General features: G+C 45.8%; 1 protein-coding gene across 1 annotated transcript in view; it reads right to left on the bottom strand.

Annotated features, from left to right (window-relative positions):
- The window catches only part of Dchs2 (dachsous cadherin-related 2), a 202,184-nt gene extending 181,565 nt beyond the window's left edge, over window positions 1-20,619 (bottom strand). The window contains exon 1 of the mRNA XM_075950639.1: window positions 18,096-20,619. Within this exon, the coding sequence (XP_075806754.1) occupies window positions 18,096-20,087 (1,992 nt within the window). The 5' untranslated portion in view covers window positions 20,088-20,619. The remainder of the gene's footprint in view (window positions 1-18,095) is intronic.
- Between the last annotated feature and the right edge of the window lie 4,540 nt (window positions 20,620-25,159).

Here is a 25,159-nt window from a genome sequence, read left to right as displayed (position 1 = left end):
TGGTGAGCGAGTGCTGCGGCACCCGGGAACAGCCCGCCTACACTTCCTGATCAACCTACAGGGCTACACTGCCCGGTACCTCCTCTCTCTTCCTATCCCATCCAGCTTACATCCAGATCCCCCCACCCTCTGTTTCTCTTCCCCCTCCCTTCCCTGGTGGCAGAGAGCCTCCCTGCTCTGCCTGCTTGGGTGCTGGGTCCCAACCCCAAGCGTAGGGTAAAGGGGAGCTCGGGGGCTTCTTTGTCCCCATAGCCCGCCTGCAGCAAGCAGGGTGGGCCCTTTGTCTGCGAGCGAACCAAGCAGCACGGAGTTTCGATCAGGGCACCTAGTGAGACATCATTGTGGTGAGTGAGTGCTGCGGCACCCGGGAACAGCCCGCCTACACTTCCTGATCAACCTACAGGGCTACACTGCCCGGTACCTCCTCTCTCTTCCTATCCCATCCAGCATACATCCAGATCCCCCTACCCCCTGTCTCCCTCCATCCCTCCCTTCTTGGAGCAGAGTGCCGCCCTGTTCAGCCTGCCTGGGCGCTGGGACTGAACCCGAAGGTGAGTGCAAAGGGGAAGGTGGTAGCTCCTTTGTCTCCATAACCTGCCTGCAGCAAGCAGGGTGGGCCTTTGTTTGGAAGCTAACCAAGCAGCAAGGAGATCGGAACTGGACTCCAGGAGAAGCATCACGGGGGAGTGACATCACTTGGAAGGTACATCAGTTGGCAAGAAGACCTGATCCTGTAAAAGAAGATCCATAGGAGAATATTGGAAGGAAGAGATGGGGAGACGCCAATGCAAGAATTCACCCAACAATCTGAAGAACAACACGAAACCACCAGAAGCCAGCGACCTCACAACAGGAGGACATGAACACCTTAATCATGAAGAAGGAGAAAAAACTGACTTCATGACAGTGATTGACACCCTTAAACAGCATATAAAAAACGCCCTTATAGAAATGGATGAGAAGTATAACAGAAAGTTCGAGGAATTGAGTAAATCAGTGAATGATACCCTAGGAAAGCAAGGAAAAACAATCAAGCAGATAATGGAAACAGTTCATGATTTGAAAAATGAAATGGAGGCAAAGAAGAAAACACAAACAGAGGGCCGGCTGGACATGGAAAATCTAGGTAAACGAATAGAGACTACAGAAACAAGCATAACCAGCAGAATACAAGAGATAGAAGAAAGAATCTCAGAGTCTGAGGATAACATAGAGAAAATAAACGCACTGATTAAAGAAAACAGCAAGTCCAACAAACTCTCATCACAAAACATTCAGGAAATATGGGACACAATAAAAAGACCAAACCTAAGAATAATTGGAGTAGAAGAAGGAGAAGAAGTGCAGCTCAACGGTCCAGAAAATATACTTAACAAAATTATAGAAGAAAACTTTCCCAACCTGAAGAAGGATGTACCTATGAAGGTTCAAGAGGCATACAGAACCCCAAATAGGCTGGATCAAAAAAAAACATCCCCTCGCCATATAATAATCAAAACACAAAATATACAGAATAAAGAAAGAATATTAAGAGCCGCAAAGGAAAAAGGCCAACTTACTTATAAAGGTAAACCTATCAGACTTACACCTGACTTCTCTATGGAAACCATGAAAGCCAGAAGGTCCTGGATAGATGTACTGCAAAGACTAAGAGACCATGGATGCAAGCCCAGACTACTATATCCAGCCAAGCTTTCGTTCACCATAAATGGAGAAAACAAAATTTTCCAGGATAAAAACAAATTTAAGCAATACGTAGCCACAAATCCAGCCTTACAGAAAATAATGGAAGGAAAATCACTAACCAAGGAGTCCAACAAAGACCTCAATAACTCAGACATCTAGAGACCCTTCACCAGCGCAACTCAAAGAAGGGAAACACACAAACCCTACTACTTAAAAAGTGACCGGAGTTAACAACCACTGGTCATTAATATCACTTAATGTCAATGGACTCAACTCACCTATAAAAAGGCACAGGCTAAGAGACTGGATACGAAAACAGGATCCAACATTCTGCTGTCTACAAGAAACACACCTCAACCACAAAGACAGGCACCTACTCAGAGTAAAGGGCTGGGAAAAGGCTTATCAAGCAAATGGACCTAAGAAACAAGCAGGTGTGGCCATACTAATTTCTAACAAAGTTGACTTCAAACTTAAATCAATCAAAAGAGATGGAGAGGGACATTTTATACTCATAACAGGAAAAATTCATCAGGAAGAAATCTCAATCCTGAATATCTATGCCCCTAATATAAAAGCACCCACGTATGTAAAAGAAACATTGCTAAAATTCAAGGCAGCCATCAAACCGCACACACTAATAGTAGGAGACTTCAACACTCCTCTTTCACCAATGGACAGGTCAATCAGACAGAAACCTAACAGAGAAATTAGAGAATTAATGGAGGTAATGAAGCAAATGGACTTAACAGACATCTATAGAATATTCCACCCAAATAGGAAAGAATATACCTTTTTCTCTGCAGCTCATGGAACCTTCTCGAAAATTGACCACATACTTGGTAACAAAGCTAACTTACACAGCTACAAAAAAATATTACTAACCACCTGTGTCTTATCAGACCACCATGGATTAAAGTTAGAATTCAACAACAATGCTACCCCCAGAAAGCCTACAAACTCATGGAAACTGAACAGTCAACTACTGAACCATACCTGGATTAAGGAGGAAATAAAGAAAGAAATTAAAGTCTTCCTTGAATTCAATGAAAATAAAGAAACAACATACTCGAACTTATGGGACACTATGAAAGCAGTCCTGAGAGGAAAGTTCATAGCACTAAGTGCCCACTTAAAGAAAACAGAGAAAGCACATATTGGAGACTTAACAGCCCACCTGAAAGCTCTAGAAAAAAAAGAAGCAGACTCACCTAGGAGGAGTAGAAGACTGGAAATAATCAAACTGAGGGCTGAAATCAACAAAATAGAAACACAAAAAACAATCCAAAGAATCAATGAATCAAGAAGCTGGTTCCTGGAAAAAATCAACAAGATTGACAAACCCCTATCCAAACTAATCAAACGGCAGAGAGAAAATTTGCAAATTAATAAGATCAGAAATGAAAAGGGGGACATAACCACAAACACAGAGGAAATTCAGAGAGTCATTAGATCTTACTACAAAAGCTTGTATGCCACTAAACTGGAAAATGTAAAAGAAATGGACACTTTCTTAGATAAATACGATTTACCAAAATTAAATCAGGACCAGGTGAACAAGCTAAACAGACCTGTCAGTCGCGAAGAACTAGAAGCTGTTATCAAAAACCTCCCTACCAAAAAAAGCCCAGGGCCAGATGGTTTCAATGCGGAATTCTACCAGAACTTCCAAGAAGACCTAATACCTATACTCCTCAATGTATTCCACAATATAGAAACAGAAGGGTCATTACCAAATTCCTTTTATGAAGCTACAGTTACTCTGATACCAAAACCACACAAAGACTCAACCAGGAAAGAGAATTACAGGCCGATCTCACTCATGAATATCGACGCAAAAATCCTCAACAAAATACTGGCAAACCGAATCCAAGAACACATCCGAAAAATTATCCATTATGATCAAGTAGGCTTCATTCCTGAGATGCAGGGCTGGTTCAACATACGAAAATCTATCAATGTAATCCATCATATAAATAAACTGAAAGAAAAAAACCATATGATCATTTCATTAGATGCTGAAAAAGCATTTGACAAAATTCAACATACATTTATGTTAAAAGTCTTGGAGAGATTAGGGATACAAGGGTCATACCTAAATATAATAAAAGCTATATACAGCAAGCCGACAGCTAACATCAAATTAAATGGAGAGAAACTCAAAGCCATCCCGCTTAACTCAGGAACACGACAAGGCTGCCCACTTTCGCCATACCTCTTCAATATAGTGCTGGAAGTTCTAGCAATAGCAATAAGACAGCATAATGGGATCAAGGGGATTCGAATTGGAAATGAAGAAGTTAAACTTTCGTTATTCGCAGATGATATGATAGTGTACATAAGCAACCCCCAAAATTCCACCAAAGAACTTTTACAGCTGATAAACAGCTTTAGTAATGTGGCAGGATACAAGATCAACTCCAAAAAATCAGTCGCCCTCCTATACTCAAAGGATATGGAAGCAGAGAGGGAAATCAGAGAAGCTTCTCCATTCACGATAGCCACAAACAGCATAAAATATCTTGGGGTAAATCTAACCAAGGAAGTGAAAGATCTATTTGACAAGAACTTTAAGGCATTGAAGAAAGAAATTGAAGAGGATACCAAAAAATGGATGGACATCCCTTGCTCTTGGATTGGGAGGATCAACATAGTAAAAATGGCAATTCTACCAAAGGCAATTTATAGATTCAATGCAATCCCCATCAAGATCCCATCAAAATTCTTCACAGATCTGGAGAGGACAATAATCAACTTTATATGGAAAAACAAAAAACCCAGGATAGCCAAAACAATCCTATACAATAAAGGATCTTCTGGAGGCATTACCATCCCTGACTTCAAACTCTATTACAGAGCTACAGTAATGAAAACAGGGTGGTACTGGCATAAAAACAGAGAAGTCGACCAATGGAATCGTATAGAAGACCCGGACTTTATCCCACAAACCTATGAACACCTCATTTTCGATAAAGGAGCTAAAAGTTTACATTGGAAGAAAGAAAGCATCTTCAACAAATGGTGCTGGCACAACTGGATGTCAACCTGTAGAAGAATGAAAATAGACCCATATCTATCACCGTGCACAAAACTCAAGTCCAAATGGATTAAAGACCTCAATATCAGCCCGAAAACACTGAACCTGATAGAAGAGAAAGTGGGCAATACCCTACAACAGATGGGCACAGGCGATCGCTTCTTAGGTATAACCCCAGAAGCACAGACATTAAGGGCAACATTGAATAAATGGGACCTACTAAAACTGAGAAGCTTCTGTAAAGCAAAGGACACTGTCACTAAGACACAAAGGCAACCTACTGACTGGGAGAAGATCTTCACCAACCCCGCAACAGACAAAGGTCTGATCTCCAAAATATATAGAGAACTCAAGAAACTAGACTTTAAAATGCTAATTAACCCAATTAAAAAATGGGGCGCTGAACTGAACAGAGAATTCTCAACAGAAGAAGTTCAAATGACCAAAAGACACTTAAGGTCATGCTCAACCTCCTTAGCGATCAGGGAAATGCAAATCAAAACAACTTTGAGATATCATCTTACACCTGTAAGATTGGCTAAAGTCAAAAACACCAAGGATAGCCTTTGCTGGAGAGGCTGTGGAGGAAGGGGTACCCTCATCCATTGCTGGTGGGAATGCAATCTTGTGCAACCACTGTGGAAGTCAGTGTTTCGGTTTCTCCGGAAATTCGGGATCAACCTACCCCTGGACCCAGCAATACCACTCTTGGGAATTTACCCAAGAGATGCTCTATCACATGTCAAAAGCATTTGTTCAACTATGTTCATAGCAGTATTATTTGTAATAGCCAGAACCTGGAAACAACCTAGATGCCCTTCAATGGAAGAATGGATGAAGAAAGTATGGAATATATACACACTAGAGTACTACGCTGCGGTAAAAAACAATGACTTCTCGAATTTTGCATGCAAATGGATGGAAATAGAAAACACTATCCTGAGTGAGGTATCCCAGGCCCAAAAAGACGAACATGGGATGTACTCACTCATAATTGGTTTCTAGCCATAAATAGGGTTCATGGAGTCTACAATAGGCGAATCTAAAGAAGCTAAGTAAGAAGGTGAACCCAAGGAAAAACATATAGTTATCCTCTTGGATAAGGGAAGTAGACAAAATTGCCGGGGGGAAAATGGGATCTTGGGGGTGGGGTGGGATGGGGGTTAGGGGAGATGGGGAGAGAAAAGGTAGAAGGGAAGGAGGGTGGACTTGGGGAAACAGGAGGATCGGGATAAAGGAAGGTTGGATAGGGGAGCACGGAACCACAATTCTTAGTTAAGGGACCCACTTTAGGGTGGGCAGGAGACTTGACCCTAGAGGGGCTCCCAGGTGCCCAAGCTGAGGTCCCCAGTTAGTTCCCTGGGCAGCTGAGGATAGGGAACCTGAAATGACCCTACCCTAGAGCAATACTGACGAATATATTGCATACCATCCTAGAACTTACATCTGGCGATGGATGGAGATAGAGACAGAGACCCACACTGGAGCACTGGACTGAGCTCCCAAGGTCCCAATGAGGAGCAGAAGGAGTGAGAACATGAGCAAAGATGTCGGGACCACGAGGAGTGCACCCACCCACTGAGACAGTGGAGATGATCTACTGCGAGCTCACCAAGCCCAGCTGGACTGTTACCAGAAAAAGCATGGGATAAAACTGGACTCTCGGAACATGGCGAACAATGAGGGCTGATGAGACGCCAAGGACAATGGCACGCGGTTTTGATCCCATGCCATGTGCTGGCTTGGTGGGAGCCTAGCCAGTCTGGATGTTCACCTTCCTAGATATGGATGGAGGGGGGAGGACCTAGGACGTACCACAGGGCAGGGAACCCTGACAGCTCTCTGGACTGGAAAGGGAGGGGGAGAGGAGTGGGGGGAAGGGGAGAGGGGTGGGAGGAGGGGGAGAAGAGTGGGAGGAGGGGGAGAAGAGTGGGAGGAGGGGGAGGGAAATGGGAGGCTGGTGGGAGGAGGTGGAAATTTGTTTTTTTTTCTCTTTTCTTTATCCTCCTTTTATCAATAAAAAAATAAAAAAAAAAAAAAGAAACCTATAGAAGTGTAGAGACAGGAATACAGGAGGTTAATGGGGGCCAAATATAGGCAAAATTCAATATTATATGTATTTACATAAATGTGCATATATATGAAAATTCCATAGTGAAACTCGTTTTAGGTAGGCTAGTTAAAAGTCATCAATTTTCTTTAAAAAAAAAAATTACTTCCCATGACTTGCCTGCCAGAAGCCGGCTCCTCTCCAGACTCAGGCTGGATATCCTCATGTGTGTGACCACGCACACCTGACCTGCTTTCAAACACACACCCCTTTGACATCAAGGTTTAGACTCAGAAAGATTCAAATAACCTGACATTTGGGAAAAATGCATGCATATATTTATGTATTTGTGTATACACTCTAGCTAATTTCCCCAACGTGCTGTGAAAACATAAATTACTTCCACCACCCCTCATTCTTAATTTATGAGGCGAGGGCCCCATTAGAAGTCTGGTGTTTAGTTGTTAATGAAGTTAATTCATTGTCCGATTTCAATTCTCCGAGGAAGGCAATCTGACCGATCATAATTCTCCAAAGCCTTCCTGAGTGACTCTCGGTGGAGATGGCTGTCCCTAAGAAGGCACTATACATTGTTACACACATACACAAAGGCCTTCAGCCACAGGGGGGAAGAACCCACCACCGCTGTCAGTAAACGTATGCCTGTCCCAAATACGTCACGTTCTACCAGAAAACATCCATTCCTCTCTACCTTTATATCAATGTGTTAAACAGAACTGCAACATCCTGTGGATTGACACTGCAGCCAGAAAAGTTAGCAGAGATTGTTAATGGCTGTCTTCATTAGGGTTTCTATTGCTGTGAAGAGATACCACGAACCACAGTGACTCTTACAAAGGAAAACATTTATTTGGCCTGGCTTACAGTTCAGAGGTTCAGCCCATTATCATCCTGTAGGGACGTGGCAGCACGCACGCAGACGTGGTGCTGGAGAAGGAGCTGAGAATCCTACATCTTACAGGGAACAGGAAGTCGTCTGAGACACTGGGCAATATGTTGAGCATCTATGAGACCTCAAAGCCACCTCTACAGTGACAGACTTCATCCAAAATCACCACGCGGGTAACTAGGATACTTAGCTGTACAGGCCAGACAATCAGAGATGATAGTTAGTCGGTGACCTAGACACAGTTTGAACATAAGGACACGTGGTTGCCATGGAAACACTTGTTTCCTGTGCATGTGAGTGGGTAGGCTGGATTCACTTAATCCCACATAGCACAGACCCATGCAGGGAATAGAAATAGGAACATCAAAGGTGGTGGACACTCAGCAAATACGGGAAGACCACTGCGAGTGTGTGACCACCAAGGTGAGGGAGACAAAAGGTACAGGAAAGGCAGGTCATGAATCCCAAAGAACCAATGACACCGTAGGGATGGAATAAATGATAAAACTGATACACGTGCCAATTAAACACACTCGGAAAAAAAGGGAGAGCCTGGGCTATGCACCACCCTTGCTGCAGCTCCTTGCTGGCTGTATGGCTTCGGTACACTTCTCTAGCTCGTGAGATAAGAACTTTACAAAGTGCAGGTGGCTCCAACACCAGTGAAGGGGATTCTATCAAGGTCCATAGAACCCATTGTGTTTACTTATCCAGGGGAGCAACTGTAACACACACACACACATGTATACATGCACGCACATGCGCACGCGCTCACACACACACACACACACACATACACATGTATACATGCACGCACGTGCGCACGCGCTCACACACACACACACACACACACTCACACACACACACACATACACACACATACACATGTATACACGCACGCACGCACTCACACACACGCACGCACGCACTCACACACACGCACGCACGCACTCACACACACACACGCACGCACTCACACACACACACATACACACACAGTTGGACAAAGAACAGAGAGGCATTAAGGAAAGAGGCCACAGAACAAGGAGCCACTAAGTAGATATCTCTGCAAGCTTACCAGTAGACAAGGAGGGGGTGGGGGTGTCAGAGCCAGGGTTACAGCAGCAGGTAAAAGGAAAACACACATGTAAGAAATTCTGAAGGTCTTGCAACGGTGGTTGTCAGACCTGGAGAAAATCAAGGTGGCACTGAGACACTAGAAAACACCTTCTTCCCCAGGAAAGTCTTTGGTTTCCAAAGTTGGCTTGGCGTCTCGATACAAGGCGCTCGTGGTCACTTTTGTTCATTCATTAATAAGCCCAGCCATGATCGCTGCTCAGCCCTTGACACTTGCAAAGCAAGGGAGCAGCCTCCTCTCCAGTCCTGCAAACCCCTCGGCTGGTGTTCAGACGCAGAGTACCGCTGAAGCAAAGCTAACACAGAGAGAGAGACTAACACACACGCTAAAGGCTGCGGTTAGTCAAAAGGAAGCAACTCCCAAAGATGCCGTGAATTAGAAGTAAAATAGCAACAGCTTTGTCTTATTCTAGCCGTGGAGCACAGCAGCCCTCCAGTCTGCCAATTTGCCCATGTCTCCCCAGGTGGCGGAACTCATCTCTAATGGTCCTGTCAAGGCTCCCCTTTCTTCTTCAAGACTATGAGGTGTACACAGCTCTGATTTGTAATATAGAAACAAGCGTCTCCCCCAATATATTGGCGCAACATTGCTCTTCATCCTTCTAATCTTCTCCAAGGCATTGCATGACAAACTCCAGCTCACAGCAAACATGGGTACACTGACATTCCAAGTGAATGATGCCTCTATTGAGAAAGTACAGTAACAAAACAAGAGTTTCATATGGGAGCCCAAGGGTGTAGAGGGGCATTTAGAGGATACTGTGTTATTTCATAGGGGATAGTGAGGAATGATTGTTTCAAATCGTTTCTTTCCTTTTTACTCAACTATTGACACAGGTGACTGGAGCAAACATGAGTTCTAAAGGAAGTAGGGAAGACTACTGAAGAAGCAGGAGGAGGGGCCGTGCATTTAAACTGGGAAATGTTAAGTTTGAGATGCCAAATACGTGCAGTGGAAACGCGCTCCCACCCGATCAAAATAATAAAACAAATTAAAGCATTAATCTGAAGTTTATAAGAGAGGTTGAGCCTTCAGATGGGGAAAGGGGCTTCTGAGAATGTTGAAGAAGGGAGTAAGTATAGAAAAGAACAGAGAAGCAATAGGAAGACAGAAGCTTCAGAAGGCTCTGCCATCCTGACTGTGAGGTGGTAGAAAGAGAAATGGGTAAGAAAGAGGCAAGAAGAAAGGCAGGGAGAGAAAAGCCCATGGGGTGGGCAGTGGCATTCAGAAAAAGAGGAAGCAGGTGAGCACAAGTCCAGAACGCTCCAGGGTTAAATGAGGTCACCAGGTTGAAGAACCCACTGGATGTGAAAGAGAAGACCATGGAGAAACTTGGTTTGGCAGGCAGAATGTCGCACCGTGGCAGAGGATCGTCCGGCGTGGGGGATATAGGCGCCACAAGGACGAATCCTCCTGGTTCTTGAGGGGCTTTGCAGGAATAGTCTTGTCCCACGTTTGCACGATGCAGGCTTGAGAGCTGCGGTTCACACGGTTTTCAAGTCTGACTGTTAGAGGCTATGTGTGTAATTCACATCACAGCAGAGGGGCGTCGTTTTGGAGGCTGAAGTTACCTTTATGGGCAGTAATCTGAGAATAAAAGAACTCTCAAGTAAGACACCTGAATTAGATGAAAACAGCAGCCGGATATCGGGAGTTAATCCCGCTCTGCCAAAACCACAGCTTTTGAAATTGTGTATCATAATCCCACGCTGTCATATTATTCAATATAGGGGACACAAAACGTTTGGTTTAAAAAAAGTAAAAGGTTTCTAAATGCCCCACACATAAGAATCCACGGAGCCTGTGGCAGAATCGCCCGTGTGGCAGAGCGCAGCTTCAATGCAGCCTCGGTCCCAAACACGCAGCACGTGCGCTCCGCACCACACCTGCCAAGATGCCAGGCGACACCCAGAAACGCCGCCCGCAACACCCCAGTTCAGATTCCAGACTATCGTGCGCCAGCGGGACTTTGACTGCCCATGCAAAGTTTGTCTACGCTTCCAGAAGCATAAGGTTTTAATTACAGAAAACAAAGGCTCTCAATATGTTTCTCCCGTCATTCCTTAGCATGAACAAATGGCTTTGCTCTGTGTTAGAATGTTTGATTTTTAAAAAATTGCAGTCTGAGTTGCTGGCTTGACTTTTATTATAAAAAAAAATCATTCAGTGGATTTTGGCTTGAGATTAAGACAGAATTTCCAGGAATTTCTGAACTTGCCCCAAACATACTTCTGCCATCTTGTACTACATTATTTAGGCTATGCGGCATTCTCAGCAGTAGGGATTATAAAACCAAACTGCAGATCAGTTCTGAAAAATACTGAATATGTTCTACATACTGGAATACTAAATATGCAACCAAGAGTGAATTCTTTATATAAAATTGAACAAACACATTTATCTCCTTATTACACAAATTTGCTTTCTCTTTAATAACTGGGAATTATATACATGTATTAATTTTATGATTTATTATCAGTAGATGTTTAATGTGTACACTTATGTTCTATACCTATATGCCAGGGATATATCAGAACAAAGGAGTTACCAGGGGGAAGTTTGAGAAGCCCTAGTCTAGACCAAGGCAGCACCAAGAGACTGAAAGGAACTCTGGGTAATTGTCCAGAAGAGGCTTTCCATAAGGAGTAGGTAGGGAGAGGGAATGAAGGTATCCACAAAGCTGCCGCTAACGGTTTTCTTTACAAAACACTCAAGAGAAGCAACTTAGAGAGAGAAAGGGTTATTTTGACTCATTTTTAATCTCACTACATGAAAGACTAAGGCAGAAGGCTAGCGTGTTCCGGGCTAGGCAATGAGACTCTATGTTTAAAAGCTAAAAGGGAACCATGGAAAGGGAGTGGGGTGAGGGAAAGAGAGAGGACAAGAAAGAAGGGGAGAATAAGAACACAGAAAGATACCACCCTGAAATTTAGGGGACAGCCACAGCTACAAGAATAGCAAAGTTCACATAACCGCTAAGGGGAAGCCACCGAAGCCAAGCGGTAGAGGGTCTCTACAACTGTTCAATAAGCAGACGGATGCCCAGAACCTCCAGAAGGTCTAATGAGCACAATTCCATACCATCTCTAGGAGTGCTGGGAAGCTGGGTAGCCGGGGTTCTCAGGGATGCAGCTTGAGCCTGATGAGCCACCATAAGGGGTCCAGCACACATGGGGACCCAAGGGGATAGTTTCACCCTTGGTGGCAGGAGCTTTTCATGGTTTTGAAAACAATTCTATAGATGGTTTCTAATCAAAAGAGTCACAATGAACCATTTCTTCTCCTTCACACAAAGCTATGTTTTATTATATCCTGCCAAGATTATCAGGCCTCCCAGGCAGAAGTTTTGGCTGGTAATCACCCTGTCCAACCTTTCCCTGTCGTGACTTCATTGTTAAAATCTGATTGCACTGTCTTTGGACACTGGGCATCTATGGTCTCCTCCAGATCACAGCCTCTTCTTCAGTATTCCTAAGTCTACATGACTGACCTCTTGATAATGGTGGAACTAATACATGGGACTCACATGGCTTTCTCCATTTCAAGAAGACAATGGCTTCTAGCCCATATGACATCAGGCTCTGGTTAAGAGATGAAGGACTTTAACACTTATGGACCCTCCTGTTTCAGCAGGGAGTAGTAACTGCTGTTTAAGCCACCTTTGAAGAACTCAGAGCTGCTGATCACAACTTACACGATGTGTGACATCTTTATATTATCCCGGGCCTCTACGTTTATAAAATAGGTATGTAAATTAAACATCTGTTGATGATAAATCATGAATAAATTTATTTTAAGGTAATTGTTTGGCAGATATATAATCTTACCATTTTGTAGTAATAGGAGTGGCGGGGCTGCATCCCCAACACCCCAGCCGCCTGCTCGGCTAGCTTATGCACCGCTGCTCTTATTACTACAAATGGCGCCCGACGTGATGGACTAAACCCACTTTAAAAACCTGAGAAGGCTTAAAAATAAGGGAGAGAGAGTTTAACACAGATTTTTGCTGTTTGTTGGTGGCGTGCTGTAGAGAGATTTCCTGATTCGGCAACAGCAGCAGAAAAAAAACGCTGTGTCATTTTAAAGCACAGCTTCTTGGGGCTGTGCTGCCAGCGTGAACTCTGGCTTTAAAGCATTTGTGGCACTCTGCTTGCTAGAGGCAAGCAAGCACTCTCATATAAGAGAGGCTTCCTGACTCAGCTTCAGCTGCAAAGCCTGCAGCTCATTAAGAGGTCCTGCCACGAAACACTTAAATGGTGTTAATGAAAAGCTGAACGCATGCTTTTCGGTTTTCAGCTGTAGCAGGAAAAAAGCTGCGCCGTTTAAAAATGCCGGCTTTCTGGGCTGTCCTGCCAGGGCAAACTCTGACTCTTTTACGCAGGCGGTTCGTGCGGTTTGCAAGCACAGGCTGCTGAAGCTCGCTTGCTGGCAGAGACCTTGAAATGCCATAGAGTTGTGGCAGTAAACATGGCTACAGCCAGTACCTCAGCCATGAGGCTGGAAAGCTAAGGAATGGTCTGGATCCAGCCGTCAAAGCCAGCTTTAATCCTACTGATATTGCTTGCTAAATTAAGGACTCATGTGGTCAGAAAAAGAGAGATATACAGTAAAGAGAGATTCAAAGACAGAGAAAATTTCTGAATGGTTTAAAGTGTGTTAAAAATATATGCAGACTAAAAGTTGAAGTTCTTAAAGCAAAAAACAAAAAAAAGGAAGAGAGTTGTTGTGTGTGGTAGTACACACCTTTAATCACAACACTTGGGAGGCAGAGGGAGATAGACCTCTGTGACTTCAAGGTGTGGTAGCACACGCCTTTAATCCCAGTGCCTAAAAGGCAGAGACAAACAGATCTCTGTGAGTTCAAGGTGTAGTAGCAAACACCTTTAATCCCAATGCCTGGGAGGCAGAGACAGGCGGATCTCTGAGAGTTCAAAGACAGCCTGGTCTACAGAGTTAGTCCAGGTCAAAGATATATATGCTCAAAAAGCAAAAGGTTAACATAGGAATGTCACAGCTTAGATTCTTAAGCGCCTAGTGATTTAAAGGCACAAATCAAAAGTGCTCCTGGATAGTAAAAAATTGCAGATTCACAATAGGACAGATTCAGACCACTAAATGAGTCACACTGTTGGATGAATGTACGTAGGCTTGGGAGAGAGAAGAAAAAGAATATAGAGAATAAAGTTAATGGTTTAAAAAAAAGGTAAAGTCTTTAAAGAGAGTACAGATAGTTAAGAGATTAAAAGAAATAAAGAAAAGTAAGCCACGTAAAAATGGAAAATTCACAGAGAGTCTGGATTATGTACATTGTGTTTTCTTTAAAATTTTTGACTGTGAAAGAGCTAAGTACAGAGAGACATTTCATTATATGGGCTGCCAAGCGGAACCAGAACGGATATCATAAGGGTATTACAATTTCAAAATTTGGGTCTGAGGATATGATGCTTTGGAGCAGGTCTTCTTTTGTTTTCACAGTGGACCAGACCCTGTGGATTGCATCTATCCCGATTTGGTATGATGGACCACGCCCTCCTGAAGGGTTGGTGTGAACACCTTCAGAAAATTGCTTCGCTCAACTGCCAACTGAGATGAAACTAGCACACAGGTTATACCGTGAAAGACCTAATTAACGATGCCCCCATTCAGCAGGAAGCAGTTTGGAGAGAAAAAACTGTGCCCATGTTCCCAAATATGGTTTATAAACGTTCTTTTACATTTAAAGGGGGATAAGATATAGATATGAATAATTTGCATTAGTATAGATTTTGCTTTATTGATAGAGATTTAAGGTCAATTTTGTTATGTATAAGTGTTTCTGATTTTGATTAAGGTATTGTGATTGTGTAGTTCATTTAAATATGTACTGTATAATTAAGAAATATAGGTTGTTAATGGATAATCATCGATAATAGTAAAGCTTGTAGTCATGTTAGTTAGATTTTCTATATATAGAGAGATATATTTTAGATAGACATTCTTCATGTCTTTCAAAGATTACAGAATAGGACATTAAATGTTTTAATAACTTAGGACTTTTCATGACAATGAGACACTCTGCTCCTGGCAGCACCAATCTACTTCAAGAGGAAGATGGGCATCGAAGAGGCTCGTTATGGAGTTTGATAGCCATTTGGGCAAGAAACTGCTCTTGCCTGGACTATTGCATAAACTGGACACAGAGAACCCGCAGAGAGAGGACTATTGAACTTGCCTAAGGTGAGATGATCTTTTGGGGTTCCTGATTCATGAAAGAGTCTGCCAGACATTCTGCAGGACACAACAGATAGTGACTGAACTGACTTTGAATTTTCCTGCTTTATGGAAATGTCTGCTGGATACCATGGGCCTAAAGGCTGAAGATGGATACCCCAACAGTACAGAGGAACTTTGGGTGACTGTCCAGGCAGTGAGATGTCTCTGTCATTTCTAGAGTTTTAAAAGTTGCTTTTTTCTTGTTTGCTTAGGTCATATTGTATCTTTTTGGAGTCTTTGATGAAGTTAAGAATAGTTAGTTATAGTTATAGTTTTCCTTAGTTATGATAAAGATTATTGTAAGCCGGGCGGTGGTGGCGCACGCCTTTAATCCCAGCACTCGGGAGGCAGAGGCAGGAGGATCTCTGTGAGTTCGAGACCAGCCTGGTCTACAAGAGCTAGTTCCAGGACAGGCTCCAAAACCACAGAGAAACCCTGTCTCGAAAAACAAAAAAAAAAAAAAAAAAAAAAAGAAGATAAAGATTATTGTAATTTTTACTTGATAACTGTTTTGTTATATGTAATTTTGCTATGTTAAAGTTAAAGCCTTCCTTTTTTTTTTTGTTTAAACGGAAAAAGGGGAAATGATGGAGGAAGGTCATTGGCTAATAAAGGAACTGCCTTGGCCCATTTTATTGGTTAGAACATAGGTAGGTGGAGTAAACAGAACAGAACGCTTGGAGGAAGAGGAAGTGAGCTCAGACTCCACGGCTCTCCTCTCAGGAGCAGATGCCTCAGAGAGACGCCATGCCCCGCCCCCGGGCAGACACACGCGATGAAGCTCCGACCCAGGAAGGATGTAGGCTAGAATCTTCCTGGTAAGCGCACCTAGCTATGCTACATAGAATATTAGACATGGGCTAGTCCAGGTGCAAGAGTTAGCCTAGAAGAGGCTAGATAGAAATGGGCTAAGCAGTGATTAAATGAATACAGTTTGTGTGTAATTATTTCGGGGCAAAAGCTAGCCGAGCAGGCAGCCGGGGTGCCGGGGACGCAGCCCCGCTGCTCTTATTACTATACCATTTATTAAAGACAAAGCCAAATTTGCATGCTAAATGCAATGGATTTCACATAGCTCTTGGCTGAATGTTTGATACTGCACGGTATAGAATACCTTCAGTGTTCTTCAGAACTGCCCATATTTCGATGTTGTCATCCCTGATGTTGAGAACATGGCTTCACACAAATATGCAGTACAAAACTGCAGGTGTATATTTAGGACCGTGTCAGAAATTATTGGAAATAATTATATAGCCGATCGTCTAAGTCAAAATTCATTGAACAGCTTTTATGAAAAGCAGACAGTAGTTCTTAAAAGCAAACATTCTCACACAAAAACAATCCTACCATATACCATATTTGTTGTCTACATATTGAGGAATAACAGTGGGGAAGTGTTAAAAGTGTCATTTTCTACAGTTAGACCATTATGTTAATAAGAGCAGAGAATGTCGGTGATGCAAGCCTGCAGTGCCACTGCTTGGGAACTGGAGGCTAACATCGTCAGTTCAAAAGCCAGCTATGGTTACAGCAGACCCTGAACCTTTCTTGAGCAGAAATATTATATACAAATACATATATAGTATATAAATATCTACTATGCACACATATGTAATTACATACAAATTATGTACAATATATAAATAAATTTATATTGCTATATATAGCAAAATATCAATAAAAAATAAAAATACACACTGCAGTAGAAAAGAGACTCCCAGTCTGTGCCCAGGTCAGCCTGGGAATGCTCACCCGGGTGCTAGGTGAACTGCAGACATACTCAATGCCAGGTGCACAGGCCGCGTGTTCAGAAGCGAGTCTGTAGTGAAGTCACGTGACACATCACAGGAACCCCTCTAACTCTGTTTAAGCTTCATTTTGAATTAAATTTTGGTCTTGGGGATTTAGAAACCTTTTACTGTTGTCACACTTTTTATAGCCCCCACAATCTGTCCTAGGACCCCCGTATGGTCAGGACCCATGTGTCCAGAAGTGGCAGCTGGAGAATGGATGAGGGTGACTGCTAACTCCAAAGCTTTTCAGGTACAATCACAAAACGCATTTTTTACCGTAGAAAAGCACATCCCTTATCTAAAGGTTATCGGGTGCATACTTCATAAAAGCTAAAGCTCGGGCCTCCTAACGGAAAAGCAGGGCGTGCATAACAGAGGTCTGACATCTACTAAACTGAACTAGTACTAACTGAAGCCTGACCCAGCGGTCAGTCAGCTTTACCCTCTTCATCTCCTCCAGTGGTCCTGGAGTAACTAAGTCTTGGAAATTTGCACATCTCACACCAGGTAATAGACTAGAAGCTATAAGGAGGGGCAGCCTGAGGCGCAGGACACAGCATTCTGGCAGTGCAGAAGAGATCCCAAGAACTCTAGAAAACACTCCAAAGTCAAACAGCGTAGCACAGGGCGGGACCTGGGGTAACCATGATGGATGTGGTGGTTCTCTGCTTCTCCAGTGGTGAAGTCCTCTGGAGCATCTCAGCCCACAAACATGATGGTTACAATGACGCCAGGTCCTCAGTGACCCTGGCAAACTCCTAAAGAAGGTGGGAAACTCTGTAAGGGGTCTTTGGAGGGATAGCTCAAAGGTCATTCACTGTTTGAAAACGTGAAGACAACCCTGACTCCTGAGACACCATGTAAAGGTCTCAAAAGTGTAAGCCGTTGACTCTAGCCTCATAATCTGCTTCGGGACAATGGGTGGTCCCTCGCAAGTAGATTTGGAGGCTTTCCAGCATGGATGAAACTGAACTCCCAGAAGAAAGATGCATGAAAAAGTCTCCCCGTGATGGAGAAAGGACTTTAGAGGTCACAGGGTCAAGACCTTACAAAAAGCTCTGGAGATGAGGTAATATGTTTGCCTCTCCCTGGAGGGTCGGTCTATAGCAGGTAATCTTGCTTCTGGAACCAGGACACAACCACCCATGTCACATTTTCCCCAGTCAGACTTATGTCCTCACCCTCCATTCCAGGCTGTGCCCTGGGCCCAGTGACCTGATAACACTCACCTGCAGAAAGCAATGTCCAATTGGGGCATGCTCAGCAAGGGTGACATTATACACCTGCCACCGGAACACGGGCTCATTGTCATTCACGTCGTCCACAGCAATGCTCACCAGGCAGGTGGCAGATAGGGGCGGTTCTCCCAGGTCCTGGGCCACCACCCTTAGTTCCACTGCCTCCTGGACCTCCCGGTCTAGAACTCGGAGTGTGCTGATCAAACCGTTATCCGGGTTAATGCTGAAGGATGGAACACACTCTGCCTTGGGTGACAGAGCCTCAGAGTCGCAGGGGTTCGAAAGTTGCACCAGCGTATACCGCAGCCTCGCGTAATTGGTACCAGCCTGGTCGGCATCCAAAGCGCTGACCCAAACCACCGAGGTTCCTGGGACCGCGGCCTCGGATACCGAGGCCCAGTAATGTTCCTGGCTGAACACAGGTGGCTGGTCATTGAGGTCCGAGACCCAGAGCAGCAGCGTCTCCTCTGTGCTCAATGGTGGGGACCCTGCATCCGTGGCCACTAGTCGTAACTCATATAGATCTTGGCTTTCCCTGTCCAAGAGGCTCTTGATGCAAAGAAAAAATACTCCAGGAGGGCCTCCTGGCTGCAGTGCGAAGGCTCCGTTCCCACCCTCCAAGGACAACTTGATACTACCTGCCCCAAAGCGTGCACCAAGCACCCCTGCAACTTCCTCTTCTTTCTCTGGGCCACCATCTGCGTCAGACACCGAGACTCGAGCCACATAGTCTCCTGGCCGGGCGCCCTCAGAGACGCGGGCCGTGCCTCCCTCGGTAAGAAAGAGCAGGTGGATAGCGGGCGGATTGTCATTCACGTCCAGCACGTCAATGGACACGCGCACGGTGGCTACCTCTGGCTCTGCGCCCCCATCGCGCGCCTGGACCACCAGCTGGTGCCAGGCCTGCGCCTCGCGATCTAAAGGTTTCTGCACCCGCACTATGCCGCTCAGTTCCTCCACCGAGAAATAGCCGGGATTGCCCCGTGGCCCTCCAGCTGCACCCGCCAAGGACGCTTGCCGCTCCCGGATGCTGTAGCGCACCAAGCCATTGGGCCCCAAGTCGCGGTCAGTGGCACGCACGCGACACACCTCGGCGCCCGGCTGGGCGTCCTCACGTACTGCGGCGCGGTACTCGTCCTGCTCGAAAACTGGCGGGTTGTCGTTCTCATCCAGCACACGCAGCCGCACGTGCAGGCGGCCCGTGCGCCGAGGACTGCCCCCGTCCCAAGCTTCAATCTGCAGCTCGTGCGCTGCCACCTCCTCTCGGTCCAAGCGCCTCAGCAGCACCAAGTCTAAGGGCTCCAAGGGTGATGAGGACACGGGCTGAGGCGGCGACGCAGGTGGCCCCTGCGCCCCGTAGCGCAACTGGAAGAAGGGTCCTGCGGGGTCCTGGGGCAGGTCAGACATTTGCAGCAAGGTGTAACCCTGGATGCTAAACAGCCCTGCATCCGGGTCCTGAGCACCTGGCAGGCGGAAAACGGTTCCTGGGGGGCTGAGTTCCGACACTTCTAGCTGCAGGGAGTCGCGGGGAAAGTGGGGCGAGTGGTCATTCACGTCGTTGACGCGGATCTCCACCTGCACCACCTCGCCCCACAGCGTGGCCGCCACGAAGCTGTAGTGGTCCCGCCGCTCGCGGTCCAGACGCCGAGCGGTGCGGATGATGCCGGTGTCCGGGTGCACGTGAAAGTCGTCCAGCAGCGGGGAGTCATCCGAATCCTCCGACAGAAAAAAGCCATTCCCTTCCTGCTGCTGCTCGACTGGCAACCCCGCACGAATGTCACCTACCAGCGTGTCGGGAGGCAGCCCCTCGTCCACAGAGAGACTGAGGTTGAACACCTGGGCCGACAAGCCAGAGGCAGCCCACAGCCAGGCGTGCACGAAGAACCGGAGCAGGGAGCGCGGTGTCCCGGAGCCGCAGGGCCGCCCACCGGGTGACCCCGCTGGCTGATGCCCTTCGCCCATCCTCCGCCCAGCGGGGCTCATTTCTTCCCCGGCTCTTTAGGAAGGTTCCAGATAGCTGCCAGCTTGTGGCGGGATCGCAGAACAGTCCAGGAGTCTCTTCAGTATCTGAGTCAGATGAGAAAAGACTTTGTTTGGCAAACAAACCAAAGAAGCCAGGAGTTCCCAGGTTGACATCTGCAACTGGTGCAGACGCCCTCTGCCCGCAGCTCATGCAGGCGGGAGCTGCTCTTGCTGCCTCTGCCGCCGCGGCCACCTCTCCATCTCCTGGATGTCTTTAAGCAAGTCCCATAGCTTTTTCTCTCTTCTTCTGTTCTTTTTACATCTGCTCCTTGTTCTGCTCGACTGACTGTTTCCCCCTGGTAAAGTCAGGTGCATTATTTCTTTTGCCAAAAAAGAGGAAATTATTTAAAGCGCTCACACAGGGAGAAAGGGGATCCGGCCGGGAAGGGGGTGGAGTAAGGGCGGGGATGCCGAGAAGGGCGCAGGGTGGGAGGAACGATGGGAGGCGCGGCTCCAGCAGCAGGCTGCTAAGGGGGGCCGTGGCTTCCACCCGCTCCGCCCTCTCCCATTCCGGCATCCCCAGGCACTGGGGACTGCGCAGCGCCCCTTCCGACCCAGCCTCCTACTCCTCAGTCCCCTCCCCGTTGCATGACGCGGCTGGCACCAGGGCGAATTCCAACCTGCGAATCTCTGTTCTGTAGCAGAACTGAAAAAGAGCCGGCAGGATGGACACTCAGCCCAGGACTGTGGTGTTGATGGAGGAGGCGCGGACGGGTTGTCTGGCCAGGCTTGGCGTGCGAAGTGTACCGGGTTGGGGGCCAGGCCAGCAGCCTGCCCGCCCGCTCCCCCTCTGTCCTCCAGACAGCCCCTCCAGCGGGCCTGCCCTTGACTGGGGCCGATCGAAGAAGGTAGGGCTTATGATGATCTCTTTTGGGAGCGAAACTTGTACTCTCTGGCGAGAGAACGTGGTCCCCAACAGAAGGACAGACGGAGTAAACGGCCCGTGCACAGCTGGGGCCAGTTTGACTGCAAAGAAGGCAGAACTTGGAAAGAAAGGAAAAAATAAATAAATAAAAAATAAACCTTCCAGAAAACCCAAAAATCTGTGACACACATGGTGCAAAGCACGCTTTATTATGCCGCGACGTGTGTCCTCTTGTCACTCCCCTCTGCCACCGGCGATGACGACAGTGGATGGGGCTTGCCAACATTTTCGGCATCCAGCGCCATCATACCTCCCCGCGTATTTTATGATGGTGATTTACGGGCAGGCGGACCGCATGGCTTAAGCACCAGCAGCACCTAAGCTCTACCGCCGCCGCTAAAGGAAGAACGTTGTGAGGCTATGCTGCTGAGATCGCCTCCAAAGTAGCTTGGGGCTGAACCCGAAGACAATCCCCCTCCGCCTGCAAAGTCTCCGTTTCCCTCCAGTTATCCATAATTATCGGTAGAAACTGATAAATGGCCTCTAATAAAGTATGCTCCACCGAACAAGTCTGCCCTCTTGAGAATGGCCAGGCCGTATGTAGCAGAAGGTTTCTGCAGTTTTGCATTTCGGCCAGAAGGAAGAATTAATTTCCTAGATACTGTCCCGTGGTAGAGGGAGAGCCAAAGGGCCAGCATACTGGTCCCCAGTAACCCCAGTGAGGCGCCTTTTTATATTCAGTGGCCTAGGCCTATCATTGCTAATCGGTAGCCACACCACCCTGTACCTCTGACAAAAATACTAAGAAAAGCATTTTCTGCTCAGTAGATGTGTTGCATGTAAATAGAGATAGTATTCTATCTAAAATTTTGCCTCCTTTTTATCAATGAAGTGCCCGTAAGCATCCAGCTTGAGACTTTGGAGACTTCTTTCCCACCTGATGCAGGGGACCTTCCCCTGGTCATTGTTTAAGTGGCTCCACACCAAGCGTTCAAACTGAGTTTCTAAAGCCAACTCAAGCCATGTTAAGCCCTGTTCAGAACCTACAAGCTATCCTCTCCCGTACACTCAGACTGTTTCATGCTCCTTCTTAAATTGCCTACCTTGCTCTCCTTTGAGTGGTCGGAACTTTCCTGTAGATCTCCCCCTGCCCTGCAGAGGACGCTTTTCCTCTTTCAGGTCTCAATTCAGCTGCTAACTGAGGGAGGGGGCTTCTGCCTGAGCACCCTCCCTCTACTGCCCCCTGCCGGGGAAACCTAGATCCTCATGTCGTATTTCATTCAGAATACCTTTGGGTGCCTGGCAACAGCTTGTTTGGTTCATCTGTGGGTTCCATCACTCCAGTCCAACCCTCTTCACAGGCTGGAACACCACCTGGTCTGGGAGTGTCTGGTCGCTCTTGAAGGTCGCTCTTCACTAAGTGGCTGGATAGCCAGATAAAAGAAGGAACTTTTAAAACGGAGCTCTGAAACCTAATTGGCCCTGAGACCCTCACTGTGGTGAACCCCTGCTTTGCCTTGGTTTTGTTCATCCTACCAAGCTCCCTGGGCCCCACCACTTTGAACATTTTCAGCTCACCTATAAACTATATTGTCATCCAGTATTTACTGGCGACTAAAAGACAAAGCAGGATCCTTTTCTGTATGTGGCGCTGACATACGTTTTGTTAACAGAGGTTCGTTTCAGAGACGAATGGAGAATAGGGCCTTCAGGCTTCTGCTTTCCTATCGGCTGGTCCTCGGTTTTATGACTGAAGCACGCACAGGCAATATCAGCTTTCCTGACCATGCCCCAGTACCCTTCCCTGAAAGTTCTGAGCAGATTTCTAGGCTGAAAGTCCGGTTTTCTAAAGGAAGAGAACGTCTGAAAACAGCTTTTGGGTCTGTTTCATGTGGTCCCAAAGCCCTCCAAGAGACTAGCCTATGTCACGGCTGTCAAGGGACGAATCAGGTTGTGGCTGGCAAGCCCCTTTGCCTTTGGAAGTGGTTAACCCTCACTCGGATCTATTAAGTAAGGCAAGTTAAGTTTTGTTAAGTTTCTGTTCCCTTTTCTTGAGTGGGAGCAAGGAAGTCAGGAATTTTGGAAGAGATGTTCAGGTGGATTACAAACAGGAAGCATCCCCTGCTACTGCCAGAGGAAATGTCTTAAGAGTAAAGAGTAAACTGTAATCTCAGCTCTTACTGCTCAGCCCCCAGAGTGCCTAAAGGAAGAGGATGTAAAATTCTCACAGTCACGAGCAGAAACTACCACAGCTCAAGGGGCCAGGGGCTTATCCTCACCAGATGCTATATGGTCTCAGTAGAATAGGATGGCCATCTTGAAAACCACTTCCTCATATGCTGTAGAATGTTCTTGGTGTTGTGATAGTTAAATGGAATAAATAGTTACAAAGTGCTCAAAGCAAAATTCAGAACATTTCGTGTCAACCCTTTAAGACAAGAATTAAAATGGTTAGCCCTGTCTTACAGGTGTGGAAATTGATGCCCAGGGACACTGACTGCCAGGGATGTGACCTAAGTCACATAGCGGTGAATAGTGTTGTGGTCCGTAAACCCAGTGGTCCCTAAAGACAGCTCTGGTCTCTGGTTCATGGTCATTTGCTGAGACCTCTGCTGGTTATTTATCTTGGTAGTTCCTTTAAGTGCACTGTCTTCTGAATTCTCAAGGGCAGCCCTACAGAGATACAATGAGTCTGAGAACAAGTTTGGCAAACTGCAAAAAGAGTTACTGGGACAGACAGCATGTCTGTGGGTGTGAAGGGGGCACAGAGTGGACAATGAACATAAGCTATTCAGAAAAAGAAGTTAAAGGCAAGGTCTTAGGGCTTGAGAGACGTGGAGGCTTCCCAGCATCGTCCCCCGGGGCAGAGCCTCTGAGGATCACAGCATCAGGAGCCCACCAGCACTGAAACTATGATTACCATCAGCCAACTCGGAGTTTGAGATGGGCCAGGTTGACTAGACCATAGCACCTGACTGTTCAGTCATATAGCAGTCTAACTATTGCTGTGAAGTTATCAGGCATGCTATCAACATTATAATCGGGTCATGAAGGTCAAGGAGCCTCCTGTCAGTAATGGGGTGGTTGGTGAGCATCATCCAATCACTTGAAGGCCTTTCAAACAAAGGGGGAAACAGTATTCTGTCTTAAGACTGTAGGATAACAATCCTGACTGTTTCCAGCATGCCAAACTGTCTATGTTGGTCAACTCTTTCTCACTATAATAAAATGAATGGCATAATCACCTTATCTAAAGAAACATGTTTATTTTAGTTCATATTTTTTGGTGTTTCGGTCCATCTCCCATGGTCCTGTCACTGTGGGTGAGGTAGTACTTCATGTACCGAGTATACGGCAGAGAGAAATTTCCCAGAACACGGTCAAGAAGAGAAACAAAGAAAGAAGTATCTGGAGAACAAGAGTCTCCGTCAAGAGCGCAGCCTTAATGAGGTGAAGGGTCTGCACCACTAAATCTTACCTGCTATAAAGCTCTACCATCTCCAAATCAACCATAATGGGAAAGAAGCCTTCCCCAAGGACTTCTGAGGAATATTCCATATCCATGCTACAGTGCTTGTATGCAGGTGTCAGACTTGCCAAGTTTCATAGTCAAGACAGCCAAGTACTTAAAACAAACAAGTAGTATTTAAGATAGATATTTGATAGCTAGGTGATTGATTGGTTGATTGATTGATATATGAATAATTGATAGCTAAATGATAGATAGGTAGATAGATACATGATAGATACTTGATAGGTAGATAATAGAAATCTGATAGGTAGATAGACAAACAGATATAAAGATATTTAGGTAGATGAAATAAGTTCTGGAGAATCAAGACTAATACAGAGTATTTTTAAGACATAGAAATTATTTTGTAGTTAATATTATATTCAGCATTTAATATACATATATTTTGTGTTTTTATATTTTTAAAACCAGGGTCCTGGGGCTGAGTGATGGCTCAGATTACAGCAGGCTTCCCATGGATGGATAAAGTACCGAGTTCAGATCTCAGCGATCCTGTGAAAATCTGGCGCAATGATGCTGTAGTACAACACTAGAGATGTAGAGACAAGAGGTATTTGCTGGCCACTCACGCAAGCTAAGCCTTGCATCCCAGATTCCGTGAGACACCCTGATGGACCCTGATGGACACACTCATCC

Source organism: Microtus pennsylvanicus, chromosome 16 (genome assembly GCF_037038515.1).
Source record: "Microtus pennsylvanicus isolate mMicPen1 chromosome 16, mMicPen1.hap1, whole genome shotgun sequence".
In the NCBI taxonomy this organism is placed as follows: Eukaryota; Metazoa; Chordata; class Mammalia; order Rodentia; family Cricetidae; genus Microtus; species Microtus pennsylvanicus.
Note: the sequence above shows the minus strand (reverse complement) of the source record. Positions and strands in the feature narration are given on the sequence as shown.